This window comes from Triturus cristatus, chromosome 8 (assembly GCF_964204655.1).
Source record: "Triturus cristatus chromosome 8, aTriCri1.1, whole genome shotgun sequence".
NCBI classification, from domain to species: Eukaryota; Metazoa; Chordata; class Amphibia; order Caudata; family Salamandridae; genus Triturus; species Triturus cristatus.
The window spans coordinates 1,481,475,595-1,481,490,931 of NC_140591.1; the positions used below are offsets into that span (position 1 = coordinate 1,481,475,595).

Genomic DNA, 15,337 nt, shown 5'->3' on the forward strand with positions numbered 1-15,337 from the left:
AAGGGAGAACTAGCCCAGTGCCAAGTGTTATACGTGGCCCAGCTAACTTAAGGCTACTGGGGACTGACAATGGGGTCACCCCATTGGATCTCCCTAGTGGACTTAATCAGGGGCTTGGGAGGCAAAGGAATCACTCAGGTGACTCTAATGCTTCTCATGCCTCTAGAGGCTCTCAAGGTCACTCCAGGAGAAGGATGACCACCCCTCAGAGGAGGGAACATGAGGCCAGAATGCAGGAAGCTCAGCTGAGAATCAGGAAACAGGAGCTAGAAGTAGCTCTGATGGAAGAGAAACTGAGTAAGGCTAGGCGACCTAAAGAGAGTGGGTCTATACCCACTGGTGGCAGCATTGTCCCTAAGGACAAAGATAGGGTCTTTGATAATAGGAACCTGTCTAAGGTTGTGCCCCCCTACAAAAGTGGGGATGACATCCACAAATGGATGACTGCTCTTGAGAGAGCCTGCAAAGTGCAGCAGGTTCCTGAAGACCAGTGGGCAGCAATCCTCTGGCTCTCCTTTGAAGGAAGAGGCAGAGACAGACTCCTCACTGTTAGGGAGGAGGATGTCAGAAACTACAGAGTCCTGAAGAGTGTCCTAGTTGATGGGTTAGGCTTAACCACTGAACAGTACAGGTTAATGTTCAGAGACACCCAGAAGACACAGACTCAGGACTGGTCTGAATACAATGAATGTGCCACTAAGGCTTTGGAGGGTTGGTTGCTGGGAAGTAAGGTATCTGATTATACAGGATTGTACAATTTGATGATGAGAGAACATATTTTAAATAACTGTCAAAACCAGCAACTGCATCAACACTTGGTTGACTCTGATCTGACCTCTCCCCAACAACTGGGAAAGAAGGCAGACAAATGGGTCAGAACCAGGGTTAAGCAAAAGAACCAGAACCAGGGCCAAGGGGGTGATCAGAAGAAAACAGACCAAAAGGGTGGAGATCAGAAATCTAAAGACCAGAAGTCTTCAACAGGGCCCCAAACTACTGCTAAGGAGGGTGGGTCCCAACAACAATCCAAGGGAAAGAAGAAAGAAGGTCAAAAGAAACCCTGGTGCAATCATTGCAAGAATACAACTCACTGGACTAGTGATTGTAAGAAGGGTGGAGCCCCCAACACTGTTGCCACTAAGGCACCTGCTCCCAGTACTACTGTTAGCAGTGTTGGTCCCCAGACAAAGGGTGTAGTGGGAATCACTATGGGAACTGAAGGAGATTCTGACTTAGACAGAACCCTGACACAGGAAGTCTTGATCTGTGATGGGGACATTGATTTGTCCCTGACTGTGAGCCCCAGTAACCTGGGCAAGTACAGACAGACTCCTTTAATTAATGAAAAAGTGGCTCAAGCCTACAGGGACACATGTGCCAGTGTCACTATGGTGACACCAGGCTTTGTGGACCCTGGACAGTACATACCAGGTGAGAATTACCTGGTGACCAATGCCAGCAATGCCACTACTTCACACAGTGTGGCAGTTGTTAACTTCTCATGGGGAGGGGTAACTGGCCTCAAAAGGGTTGTGGTTAGTGCAGACCTCCCAGTAGAATGTTTGTTGGGCAATGACCTAGAGAGTTCTCTATGGTCTGAAGTGGAGTACAGGACACATGCAGAGATGTTAGGTATATCACCACATGTCCTTGCTGTGACCAGGTCACAGGCCAAAAAGTGCCTTACTGAACCTCAGGTCTTGGATCCTGGAACAATGGACCAAGCACCTACCAAGAAGAAGAACAGGAGGGTCAAGGCTGTGCCTTCCCCCCTGCCTCAGAGTGATGATCAACCTTCCCAGGAAGCTGATCTAGAGGACCCTGAAGGAACTGTCCCTGAAGAGCTTGAACCTGATCAGGTTGAGTTTCTGGGGACAGGGGGACCTTCAAGGGCTGACTTGAGGCAGGCTCAGTTATCCTGTCCCTCTCTTGAACCCCTCAGACAGCTGGCTGCTGAGGCTGCTGGGAATGCTCAAGGTACCCATAAAGTGTATTGGGATGAAGGGCTCCTTTATTCAGAGGCTAGAGACCCCAAGCCTGGTGCAACCAGGAGGTTGGTTATACCTGTGCAATTTAGGGGCTTCCTTCTTACCTTGGCCCATGATATTCCTTTAGCAGGACACTTAGGCCAGAACAAGACTTGGGACAGGCTTGTCCCTCACTTTCACTGGCCTCACATGAATGAAGATACCAAGGAGTTTTGTCGCTCCTGTGTGACCTGCCAAGCCAGTGGCAAATCAGGTGGCACAACAAAGGCCCCCCTAATACCACTACCTGTGGTGGGGGTCCCCTTTGAAAGAGTGGGAATAGATATAGTGGGTCCCATGGATCCCCCCACTGCATCTGGGCAGATTTATACTGGTGGTAGTGGATCATGCCACCAGGTATCCAGAGGCAATTCCCCTTAGGACCACTACAGCACCTGTTGTGGCCAGGGCCCTGCTGGGAGTATTCTCCAGAGTGGGGTTTCCTAAGGAGGTAGTTTCTGACAGAGGTACCAACTTCATGTCAGGATACTTGACAGCTATGTGGAAGGAATGTGGTGTCAACTACAAGTTCACCACCCCTTATCACCCACAATGCAATGGGCTTGTTGAGAGATTCACCAAGACCCTAAAGGGTATGATCAAAGGATTACCTGAAAAGCTCAGGCGGAGATGGGACATCCTTCTACCCTGCCTTCTGTTTGCTTACAGAGAGGTCCCACAAAAAGGAGTTGGTTACAGCCCCTTTGAATTGTTGTTTGGACACCCTGTGAGAGGCCCACTGTGTTTAGTGAAGGAAGGATGGGAGTTACCTCTCAAAAAGCCTAAGCAAGACATAGTGGACTATGTACTTGGTCTCCGCTCCAGGATGGCTGAGTATATGGAGAAGGCATCCAAAAACCTTGAGGCAAGCCAGGCCTTACAGAAAGCTTGGCATGACCAAAAGGCTGTCTTGGTTGAGTTTCAGCCAGGACAGAAGGTATGGGTGTTGGAGCCAGTGGCCCCAGCAGCACTCCAAGACAAATAGTCTGGACCCCATACAATCCTGGAAAAGAAGGGAGAGGTTACCTACTTGGTGGACCTAGGAACTCCCAGGAGTCCCCATAGGGTACTCCATGTTAACAGGTTAAAAGCATATGTTGACAGGGCAGACATGGGCTTGCTCATGGCTACAGATGAGGGACAGGAGGGAGAGAGTGACCCTCTCCCAGACCTGTTGTCTCAGAACCCTGAAGATGGCTCAGTTGAAGGAGTGACCCTTGGAGGCAACCTCACTGCCCATCAGCAGACTGAATGTAGACAGGTTCTACAATTATTTCAACATCTGTTTTCCCTAATACCTAGCCAAACTGACTGGTGTACCCATGTGGTGGACACTGGTGACTGTCTGCCTGTAAAGAACAAGCTTTACAGACAACCTGACCACGTCCGGGCCTGTATAAAGGCTGAGGTACATAAAATGCTGGAATTAGGTGTCATTGAACCCTCAGAGAGCCCCTGGGCTAGCCCAGTGGTTCTGGTCCCCAAACCTCACACCAAAGATGGCAAGAGAGAGATGAGGTTCTGTGTGGATTACAGAGGACTCAATGCTGTCACCAGGACAGATGCACACCCTATTCCAAGGGCAGATGAGCTCATAGACAAACTAGCTTCTGCTAAGTTTTGAGCACATTTGACTTGACAGCTGGCTATTGGCAAATCAGATTAGCTGAGGAGTCTAAGGCCAAAACAGCATTCTCAACCCCAGGTGGGCACTACCAATTTGTGGTGATGCCCTTTGGTCTGAAGAATGCACCTGCCACCTTCCAAAGGTTGGTGAATCAAGTCCTTACTGGGTTGGATGACTTTTGCGCAGCATATCTTGATGACATTGCTGTCTTTAGCTCCACCTGGGAGGATCACCTGATCCACCTGAAGAAGGCTCTTGAGGCTCTGCAAAGGGCAGGCCTCACTATCAAGGCCACTAAGTGCCAGATAGGGCAGAGTAAGGTTGTGTATTTGGGCCACCTTGTAGGTGGAGGCCAAGTTCAACCACTGGAGAGTAAGATACAATCCATCAAGGACTGGTCTCCTCCAACCACCCAGACTCAAGTTCGAGCTTTCTTGGGCTTGACTGGGTACTACAGGAAGTTTGTTAAGAACTATGGGTCCATTGTGACTCCTCTTAATGATCTGACATCCAAGAAGATGCCCAAAAAGGTTCAGTGGACAGTAAGCTGTCAAAAGGCAGTTGATGACCTGAAGGAGGCCATGTGCTCTGCACCTATCCTGAAAAGTCCTGACTACTCCAAAGAGTTTATTGTCCAAACAGATGCTTCTGAGTTGGGTGTGGGAGCTGTGCTGTCACAACTTAATGTAGATGGTCAAGACCAACCCATTGCTTTTATTAGCAGAAGGTTGACCCCCAGAGAGAAGAATTGGTCAGCTATTGAGAGGGAGGCCTTTGCTGTGGTGTGGGCCCTGAAGAAGCTGAGGCCATACTTCTTTGGCACTCACTTCAAGATTCAGACCGACAATAAGCCCCTCTTGTGGCTAAATCAGATGAAGGGTGAAAACCCCAAACTGCTTAGGTGGTCCATTTCCCTACAGGGGATGGACTTTACAGTGGAGCACCGGCCAGGTACTGACCATGGGAATGCAGATGGTCTCTCCAGGTACTTCCACTTAGGACATGAAGACGAGACTGGTCAAGGCTAGTTTAATGTCCCTGCGTTTGGGGGGGGGGGTTGTGTAGGAGAGTAGGGTCTGCTATCCTATGGTCACCCCAAATTTTTGCTTTTTGCTTCACTGGTTTTTGACATATTGAGGCTGTGGGCCTGCCAATCAGACCCCCAGCCTGCTGTTCTCTCTACTAAATTTACACTATGCACCCTAGGTGCATAACCAATTGGAAGTGGATCACCCTGTGAGCCCCTGTACCAGTGTACACTAGGTACCCAGGGCATTGGTGTATCCAAGGCCTGCCAGGGGCTGAAGCATGTATTATGCCACCCCAGGCTTGGCCTAACAAATTTGACACAACTGGCTGATCACTCAGCTGGGGTAAGTTGGTGTAACCACCTCTTACTTAGGTGTAGTATACCTATACCTAACCTTAAATGGGACACATGTTAACCTATAAGTCACTCCTATGGCAGGCCTTAACAATCCTGAAAGCAGAGTGCTTGGTTCCATGTGAGATGGTGCTCTGGCATGAGCTGAGCCTGTCTGCAGTGGTCGGAACAACTTCCTTCTACTGTTTCCAGATATCGTCATACCATATACTCTTAAGTGCATTATGAACCTCGTGGTTAAATGCTATCTTTGGTTTGGCTTTATCAAAACATGTCGAGTAAGGTGTCATACGAATTGGAATACTAACCCCTCGCCAATTCTGGCGACGGGGTTAGCATTCCACCCTTCTAGAGGGACACGACATGTACAGTACCTGAAACCCGGGTAAAATCAGACATAGCCTCAGCTCCACAAAATGGATGCTGCCACCACAGACACAAGTCTGCCCTCCTGCTGCTGGGAGTCCTTCCAGCTTGGGAGGTGTGGACAAAGGGTTTCCTGCCAGGGGAGGTGCATGCACCACCCCAGACAGGGTTTTGTGCATTGGTCAGGTAGGGCTTGAAAGAAACCAGACATGCCTGAGGCTCACAAGGAGCCTCGGTGCATATGCCAGTTCAAACCGGTCCTGGGGCACACCAGCCCTGGACCTGGGGCGAGCTGGACAAAGGATTGGGGGGGGACTAACCACCCCCCTTCCTGGTCCCACCCTTAGGGAGGGACCTAGCAGGTAGTCCGGCCCCTAGAATCCACTTAAAGGTAGGAGCTGTGTCCTAAGACTTCAGACATCCTGGAATCAACTTGAAACTAAGAAGAAGACGGGAACTTCGACATTCTGCTGCACAGAAGACTGAAGGAAATCTCCCCTGTGGTCAGGGAGTGACCACCTTGCTAACGCAAGCACCATCCAGCGAATCAACGTCTGCTTTGCCGCCGCCTCCCGCCGGAGCCCGAGCCCAGAGACTGACAAGACCTGGACCTCCAGACCTCTCACCGCCCGTTCCACAGTCCCTGAAAAGAGGAGACCCGTGGAGGCACCGAGACACGTGGAGCCAGCCATCTTGAAACGACCACGACAAGCTGCAAGCGCAACAACCGAGGCTCCCTCCAAGTTGTGCTTTGGGATCTGAGAAGCCCAACCCTCGAGCAGCATCTGCACCAAAGGTGAGCCCTCCAGCATCTCCACGATCTGCGTGGGGCCCTTCTGCATTTTGCCACTCGACGCGCCTAACCGGTTGCTGGCCCGCTGGCTAGTGGCCATCTTGGCGACGAACTTCAAGAACTACACCGCTGGTCTGGTTGCTCCAGACTGGCCCTTGCTCCCCTCCAAAGGAGCAATCCCTCTGACCTTGCTGGTCAGAACCATCAGCTTATTTCGTTTTCCACAACAATTGCTTTTGCCAAGGCTTGTTTGCTTCGATCAAGTCGCCGACACCGCCGACAGCGAGAGCCTGCGTGGGACAGCTCGTGAACCGACTCCTGGACGTCGTCGACCTTCAGGGACCACGTGGCTGCAGAGACAAGCTGCACCTTTCTTCCTGTTTGCACCCGACATCGCCTGGTACCCACCTGGTGCCACGCTGGTCACTGGCTAGTGACTGTGAACACTGTCCCCTCTGCTTACAGGTCTTCTACAACTCCGATCCACCCTTGGATCCACCACATCTCTTCCGGACCGACCGCCTGCAGCATCTTTGTTCACAGGCTCCACTGAACAGATAGAAGGAACCCGACGCACTTCGAGACCTATGCACCCGCTTCCTGTGGGTGAGGTAAAGCTGGCACTCCGGTGCCCAAGTGTAGAGTATCATCTCTAGTGTCTGTGTTTCCAATCTTGAGTTCATAGTCCATCCGGAAGATCCTTTTTGCAGTAACTTTGTACTTTTTACGCACCCATTGAAAACCTATGGGAGCACGCGTGTGACTATTTGCTCTGCTCACGCCACCCGTGGACCTCCTGGTCACTAACTAAAGTTAGCTCCTTGTAGGCCCAGCGATTCTAGAGGCCCTAGGCCTTTTCCCTTTTCTGTTCGTGGTACTTATACCACTATTTTAGTATATGGTTTGAGCGGCCACCAGGGCCTATCCATATAAAGTGCAACTTCTGTGTATTCTACTGTAATCTTGTTTGACGATTTGTGCTCCTGTGCTCATAAAGAGTCTAGGGGATACTTTGAGAAATAAATACATATATATTTTCAATATATATCTGTGTGGTGTCCTTTCATTGGTATAAAAGGGGGTTGCATTTGGTAAAACAGCTGGCTTAACACGCTTCACGAGTTTAGCCTCAAAGACTGCTTAGCCTACGCTACCACTAGGGCAGCTAGTCCGAAAAGGTTGACTTACAACCACACCATAAGGGTTGCTTGGCATGGTACAAGGTGGTCACTTTAACTAGTGAACATCATATACCAGGCCAACTTCTCACATACATAAATATTTATTTAAAAAGGTGCAAAGGCAACTGATCAACATACATTACTTTGATGCTTACATTCTTTTCTTATATTCATAGGTCCACATGTATCAAAAAAGAATTTTGCGATTACCAAATGGAGATTTTTACCGAATCACTATTTGGTAATCGCAAAATGCTATGTATGTAAGGAATCTCCAAAGATTTTGCGATTCCTTAATATTACCCATAGCGATTCGCTAAATAGGTCATCGCTATTAGGTAATACTAATTCATTCATTCCTATGGGCCTAAAGTTCCATAGGTGCAAATGGTTTTCGCAAATTAGGTAATGCAAAGCCAAGGGTGCCCGGGGGCCTAAGGCCCCCCTGAAGCACCTCCTCAAAAACATGAGCATATGTAAAGCGCACATATGCCCTGGAGGCATGTGTGCGCTGTATGGCACTTTGAAAAATGCATTTTTGTGCATTTTTCCTAATTTGAACATGGTTACCATCGACAAAGTCGATGGCAATAGCATTTTCCTAAATGTACAGTTTACATTTAGAAAATGATTGGTACATGTGCTAAGAGATTTGGGCAATTTGCGATTCTTTATTTGTAGACGTAATTTTAGGTAATCGCAATTTTTGTGATTACCTAAAATTGCGACTACAAAGCCATACATCATGAAAGGCCAATTTCCATTCGCAAACGACCGAATTATGCAATTCCCACCGTTTACAAATGCAAAATTGTTTTAAACATGTTGCCCATAGTGTTGTGGTTGCAAGGTAGCTAGTACCTACATTATTTTCTTGTTTGTACAAAGACGCACTCTTATCTTTATATGATTTAATAATGTTACCGTTTTACAGGTGCTGCAGGGCGTGGTGGTTTGCCTTGCTGAGTTTTTTTGCTTGGCGTAGTGTGGTTGCTCTCAGGAGGGACTTTTAAAGATTCGACGATTACTCTAGCTAAGCGTATTCGACCCAGCAATGTCAGCCGATCCACAGTGAGTTTAATAGGTTCTGCTTTCTGCTCGCGCTCTGGAGGGTCTTCAGGCGATGGCAAGTGCCTCCTACAGACATAATAAACATCATAAAGCAGTGAGATTATAAACCCTTAAATCTCTTAATGGCAATGATTCGTCATATGACATTGAGCGTGAAGGTTCTCACATTACAGTCACAACCAAATGCACTGAAAGAATGGTCATGCTCAAGGTAGCATGAGGATTTGCATGTTCACTTTACTCATGAATCATAATGTAAACTGTACCCTAGAAACTGTTAATATTCACCCGTTTGAGCAACAAAACATTACGTTCCATTGTATTGAGGCGAGATTGTTTGATTTACCTGTGCTTTCCATCTGGTGTGGTTTCGTTCGGTTCACGCGTGCTAGAGCCAGTTGCTCCCTTAGACCTGTGAAGTCTCATGGCACTGCTTCTTGCGATACTTTTCTTCATGATTTTTCTGCTTGATTTAGCGTCATCATCTTCACTAATCCCACTTAAACTGCTGTCTGATTTCTAGGGGAGCAGTAAACAAAGTATAATCCATTCTGCTTTCACTAATGCAACATTCATCAATAACTTAGCTACAGATTTTGTCTAGGAGGTAGGGGTTGTGATGTGTCAGGAAGTGTGGCGCCTTGCTCTGTTAGCGTTTTGTACGTATTAATATGTGTATGGCACGGTGCAACCAGGATCGGGGAGACACCCTATAACCCCTAAAAGGTGTGGGCAAAAACCCGCACAATTCAAGAAAAAAACAAAGTTCCGGGCATACGTATAACGGTAAGTATGCTAGTTAGCAAAGTCTGTTAGCAAATGTCACGAGTATTACTTTGAAGGTCCATTCAAGATTTATAGAAGTTCATGAATTTATTTCATCTTTATCATTGATGGGCACAACCAGCCAACACACTTTTTCTAACTAGCATACTTACCGTTATACGTGTGCCTGGGGCTTTGTTTTTTCTTGAATTCTGCGGGTTTTTGCCCACACACATATAGGGATTATAGGGTGTCTCCCTTGTGCTTTGTTTTTTGTTTTAACTTAGTTACAGATGTCCTAAAGTGTTCTCAGTTCAAATATATCAGCTTGTGTGAGATGCACAGCTTGAATTGCTGAAGTTGCTGTTACCGTTCTACATGAATGGACAGACAGTATAGCATTTCTTGATTGAATTAACACAGTAACTGACATGTAGATGAGAGCTTGTAAAAGGTATAAACTTATTTATAAGTTTGAACTATGAGTCCCTCTCTTGCCCAATCATTTGGATAGTTCAGAAAATTGATAAAAAACTTTGAGGGAAAAGGAATATGTAATTTATTATACCTTATTATTTAAACCTTTATAACAACCCCCAAAATCAAGTTCTTATTCAATTTACATTTTAAAATACCCTAGATATAAAACAACACTGTCCAGATTATATAATCACTCCATATTACACCAATATCCAATTGATATTCCAGATTAAGATAAATGAATACATTTTGTAATGAGAATGGAAACAGTTGCTAAGACTCTACATGCCTGTGTATCAAGTGACGAAGGGCCATATGTACAAAGCATTTTTGAGTTCAGAAATGGCCCGATTTGCAGAATCAGGCCTTTTCAACTGCAAAAACACATCTTTAAATGTACGAAAACACAAATTGCAATTCGGTAAGATTTTACCGAATCATAATTTGGTTAGAGATATGGTATTTGGAAGGACCGTGTTTAGGGTGCCCCTTTCAAATACTGAATCACAGTGAGATGAAGGAGGAGGTAACCTATTCGCAAATGGGAAGGGATTCCCAAGCGACCTTTTGAGAATTTATAAAATACATATTTTTAGGAGCATGCAGTGCTCTAATGGACCACTGCCTACTCTTAAATAATGAAACCTCAAAGTTTCTTTTTCTTTTGAAAAGCATATGGTATTACTTTAAGGCAAATTGTCTACATTTAAAAAAAAAAAAGTTTGCTTTATTAAAAAGCAATCAGAGACATGGAGGTATACTGCCACCATCCCTGTAATCGCTGCCATTCCAAATGGATCACACATTGTGACCTACCTCATTAATATTCATGAGGTAGGTGGATTTGCGAACTTATTATGAATCACTTGTTCACGGCTGAACAGATTCACTATATTGAGGTTTAAAGTGAGGCGATAATTCCAAGCCACACTATTTCTGTGGCGTGAGGGGAAATCCTAATATGGACTGGTAAACTGGTTTCATGAAAATAATCCATTACTTTGCAATCGTAGTTTCAAAACGTAGTTTCAAAACTTGAGAATGTACACAGACGAGCCGCCGATATGCGGACTCTTCTCCTAACGCCGGACTCCAAAATGCGAATCCTCAAATTATCTCCAAGACGCTACTATCAGCAGATAAGGAACACCAAGCGCACAGTTCTTGCAGATTGAATTGAGGCTGGCACTAACAGCAGCAACGAAATCTTCACCATCAACTAAGATTTCACTACACCTCCTGCCGCATCCATCAACATCACCCATTCACCATACCCTTGCAACAAGCTCTCAGAATTCTTCTGTAACAAAATCACCTCCATATACAGCATCTTCGACCATAAACCAAACCCAGTTACTATCGCAACTCAACTTCCCATTACAGCTGAGAATGAACCCTGGCCTCATGATCCGCCATCATCAAAACCGCTGCTGCCATGAAGACCAACCACTAAGGGGGCTCCATCTGACCCTTGCCTTCTCCAAAGGACTACTAATGATCAGTGAAGCACTAAAACTCATCCACCGATTCAGACACATTATCGAACACCTGTAACCATGCCACCGTCATGCTCCTGCTCAAGAAACCATTTACTGATCCAGCCATGCTTTACAACTACAAACCCATCTCCCTCCTACCATACCCGGCAAAGGTCTTAGAGAATCTAATCAACTGACGCCTCAATTACCACAAGCTCCTCAAGACTATGCAGTCCAGATTCATGCTCAAACACAGTACAGAAACAGCACTTATCGCAGTCTCAGAAGACATCCACATGATCCTTAACAGAGGAGACATGGCAGCCCTCATTCTTCTGAATCTCTCTGCAGCATTTGACAGTCTCATACCCAACTCTCTTCAGGAGCCTGCATGAGATCATCATCCAAGGACTCGCTCTCTGCTGGATATACACCTTACTCTTCGGAAGCAAGGAGTAAGATGCTGTGAAGTGATTCAAGTTTTATCGCTCAGTCCCACCTTGTTCAATGCATACACAATCCCTCTTGCCAAAGTCCTCCTTGTACAGGACATCAACATCCTCTCCTATACAGATGACATGCAACTCATACTGTCTCTCTTGGATAAGACCCTGAATACAAGAAACAAGTTCATCGCCTGCATGACTAAAGTTGCTAATGGTATGAAAGCCAACTGTCTCAAGCTCAACACCAACAAGACAGAAGTAGTTATCTTCACCACGAACACCTCCCTATTGGACTTCAACTGGTGGCCGGCTGAACTCAGACTCACACCAAGGAACCTCAGAAAAAGTCATCAACAGCAAACTGGACATGGACATGACTGCACAAGTCAGCACTGTGACTGCATTGTGTTTTCACACCACTCTGCTGAGGGAGATCTTCAAATGGCTCCCAATCAACACTGGAAAAACTGTCACTCATGCCCTAGTCACCAGCAACTTAGACAACGGGAATACTCTCTACGCGGGGGATCACCAAGCAACTCACTAGAAGACTAGAAACCATACAGAACCTAGCAGCCAGGCTCACCCACAACCTCCGACACAGAACTCACATCACACCACACCTCGGGGAGCTTCACTAGCTCCTGATACACAAACACACAGTTCAAATTCCACACGCTCATTCAAGGCCCTACCTAACTGAACAGTTGCATCTTCTTCCATCAACCACCCAGACACCTCCACAAGACTCCTACTCGGACACATGACATGCATACGCAGAACCAGATCAGGAGGACGGACGTTCTCTTACATCTCTCCTAAGCTGTAGAACAGGCCCCACATCCACATTGGAGCCTCTTCCTATCTTCAGAATTCAGCGAGAAGCTGAAGAGCTGGCTTTTCAATCAACAAACCTACCATAGGCAGGGCTAGGCTCACACACACCTGCTCAGCACAAGGATACCTCGGGGAAGAGGGGGTATAGTTATAGTGCGCTTTACAAAAACAGACAACATAAAATGACAACCATAAAACAGACTTAGGTCCTAATTATTAATGCCTCATAGGGATGGGGTTATTACTGCATTAATAAAATACCATTTCCTGGGGATTGATAGTTATCAGGTGCAATTATTATAGCCGGTTATTAATTTTAAATGGGACATTTCATGCAGATTTTGGGGTTTTCTACACCAAAAATCACATAATTTCAGTATTTACTGGTCATGTTCCCTAACAAAATGAAGGGAGGGTTTCAACTGCAGTGACGTATCTGGAGAAAAGTACAGGTGTATGGACTTTATAACACCCAGTGACTACTACGTTCTGTATACTCCACTTAATTTATAATTCTACTCCCAGTTTGTAAAGGGATCAGAATTATAAGGTGAGTTTGCTAAGGGGTTGTTTGGGGTTTTGGTCATACAACCGGAGGGGTCGAGTGCGGTGCTGATCCATCTTAGGAGTATAATTTAATATTTGAGACAAAGATATGTTGAACTGCTACATTCTACAACATACTTCATAACATTTATGCCGATAAAGCATGCAGTTTTCGGACGTGCAATTAGTAACAAAACTAGAGTCTACAAGCATTATATTTGCAAAGCCAAGATGTGATTCTAGGGCAATGAGGCAAGGAGCACTGAGGGCAATGATGGTGGTAAGGTTAATTTAATAGGGGGTTGATTATGACTCATAAATCACGATACAAGATAGCACTTGATACGGTTTCTTTTGATCAAAAAATTGTTTGCAATAACAATTTTGATGCACTTAATGTTCACTGAAAGCGATTTTGTGGAACATCTGTTTCTTGCCGATCTCCCATACGAAACGCTTAAACATCCCCATCACTTACAGGAGCTGAATAAAAGAGGTGCTCGAGCAGACTCTGGTCATAGTGGGGATCATTCAGTTCACTGTTGTCATAAATGTCACTTTCGGCTGAAAGGGATTCTGGGGGAGTGCCCATCCCTTCCCAGTATCGCATAGGTGAGAACTCCACACTGTTGAGAATAGAAAAGGAACTGACTTATGGAACATCATAGAAAATGCTTTCCAGAGAGTTAAACGTGAAAAATTCAGCATCTGGGAGTGAAGGGAGGAAGAAATTATCAGATATCAATATGATATTGTCAAATATATTTGCAGACTTCCTCAAGTCAAGAAACATAGTTATATTTAAGCCATGTAAGCTCTGTTAATAGATACAAAACAAATATTTTGCTTTTATAACAATTTGAAAGCACATGCCTACACCAAGGAAGCTACCCATGTATCACAATAAAATGTAAGGTACATTGTTATAAAAAAATAATGATTTGGATGGATTAACTGGGGTGATTTAATCAAATATGGGGATGGAAATTGACGAGAGGCATGGTTCTGTTTATCTAGTTTCTGGAACAATTCACAATTAGTGGGCTGGATTTCCAGCTATAGTTCCTGCTGCAAGAAGACCTCTTTAGCTTAACTTATTGTGTATAGCAAATCACCAGAGACCCCTCGGTTGAAAACAGCTCTGTTCTGTACAGAAAGCCACCAAGAATCTTATAGGTCCAACCGCATAAACAAGTAAACTATCAGCCGATATGTTATAATGGGAGAAAGTCACTAGTTTGAGTTTCAGACATGGCAAGGTTGCTAGCGAAATAGACACTAAATAACTGCACTACTCATGAAAAATTAGCGGAGAAGGATAGTTTTCCAGTTACTGCAGGTTTTAATGTGCGAGTTCAAAGAATGGAATATTGGTGTAAGTGAAAGTATTTACCTGCCCAAAAGTAGCTGTATGGCTCTTGTTTCAGCTTCAGAGTCATACTTCTGGCCAGGTTGCTCAACTGATAAGCTAAGTGGATCCTTAAAAGGTGAACTTGTGCTGATGTCCTCCAGAGATCTGAGAAGTCTTCTAGATGTAGGTAAAGACGAACTGCGTATATCACATACAATCAGCATTTCAGAATATTTTTCAATCACCGTTATTGTACAAATCACTCGTTAGGTTTAAAAGAACCCACAGTATTCAAACTAGCAGAGGTCAGTAACAGCACTTGCATATATCATTTTACCCGAAGATGCTTCATTTTTACCAAAGCCTGTTGTTCCGGGTTTGTTGTTAGAACCTACATACCCAATAGTTCTGGCGCTAACTCTGGATTAATTTGATTGGATCAGCCAAACTGAAAACTTTGGCTTCAGTACTAAAGAGGACATGTGACGTATAGCAGCAGGGAAGATATATATATTTAAGTAACTATCCAGCACAGCTATCCTACCCACCTAACCAGGCCAACTGTAGCATGCACGCCAGAGGATATCCAGTTAATGGCAGATAAGAATCAGGGCACTATAGCCTTGAAAAAGGGTACATTATTGAGGATGCAGTATTTATCTGTGAGGGTATAGCGCATGGCACTGAGTTTTACTCTGTAGTCGGAAGCCTACTTGTGGCAGCAGGGTTCCAGGATCCTATATGCCGAGGGATTGTGCATGTGGTACTGGAGATATTATGTACAACAACATATTCATAGAATGTGGCAGTGAGGCTGCTGCTTATGGCAGCTGGCAACATAGGCGGACTGATCACAAGGGAGAAATTAGGATACAGCAGACGGTGGGTTGAGCCTATGGATTTTGCAAATTGATACTGTCGAAGGCATGTTCTGATGAGAATCTCTGAGTATCCTGTGCAAAGGTGACAGAAAATTAAATCAACT

At 45.3% G+C, this 15,337-nt stretch overlaps 1 protein-coding gene across 2 annotated transcripts in view; it reads right to left on the bottom strand.

The window, feature by feature from the left end:
• Positions 1 to 15,337, bottom strand: part of C2CD3 (C2 domain containing 3 centriole elongation regulator) — a 604,078-nt gene that overhangs the window by 457,858 nt on the left and 130,883 nt on the right. The window contains exons 7-10 of one of the 2 annotated variants that reach the window (XM_085623335.1): positions 14,395 to 14,529; positions 13,480 to 13,627; positions 8,796 to 8,968; positions 8,303 to 8,515 (exon numbers count right to left, since the gene is read on the bottom strand). In XM_085623335.1, coding sequence (XP_085479461.1) covers positions 8,303 to 8,515; positions 8,796 to 8,968; positions 13,480 to 13,627; positions 14,395 to 14,529 — 669 coding nt within the window. Of the gene's footprint in view, positions 1 to 8,302; positions 8,516 to 8,795; positions 8,969 to 13,479; positions 13,628 to 14,394; positions 14,551 to 15,337 lie in introns of both variants that reach the window. The other variant, XM_085623334.1, reaches the window with a different exon arrangement.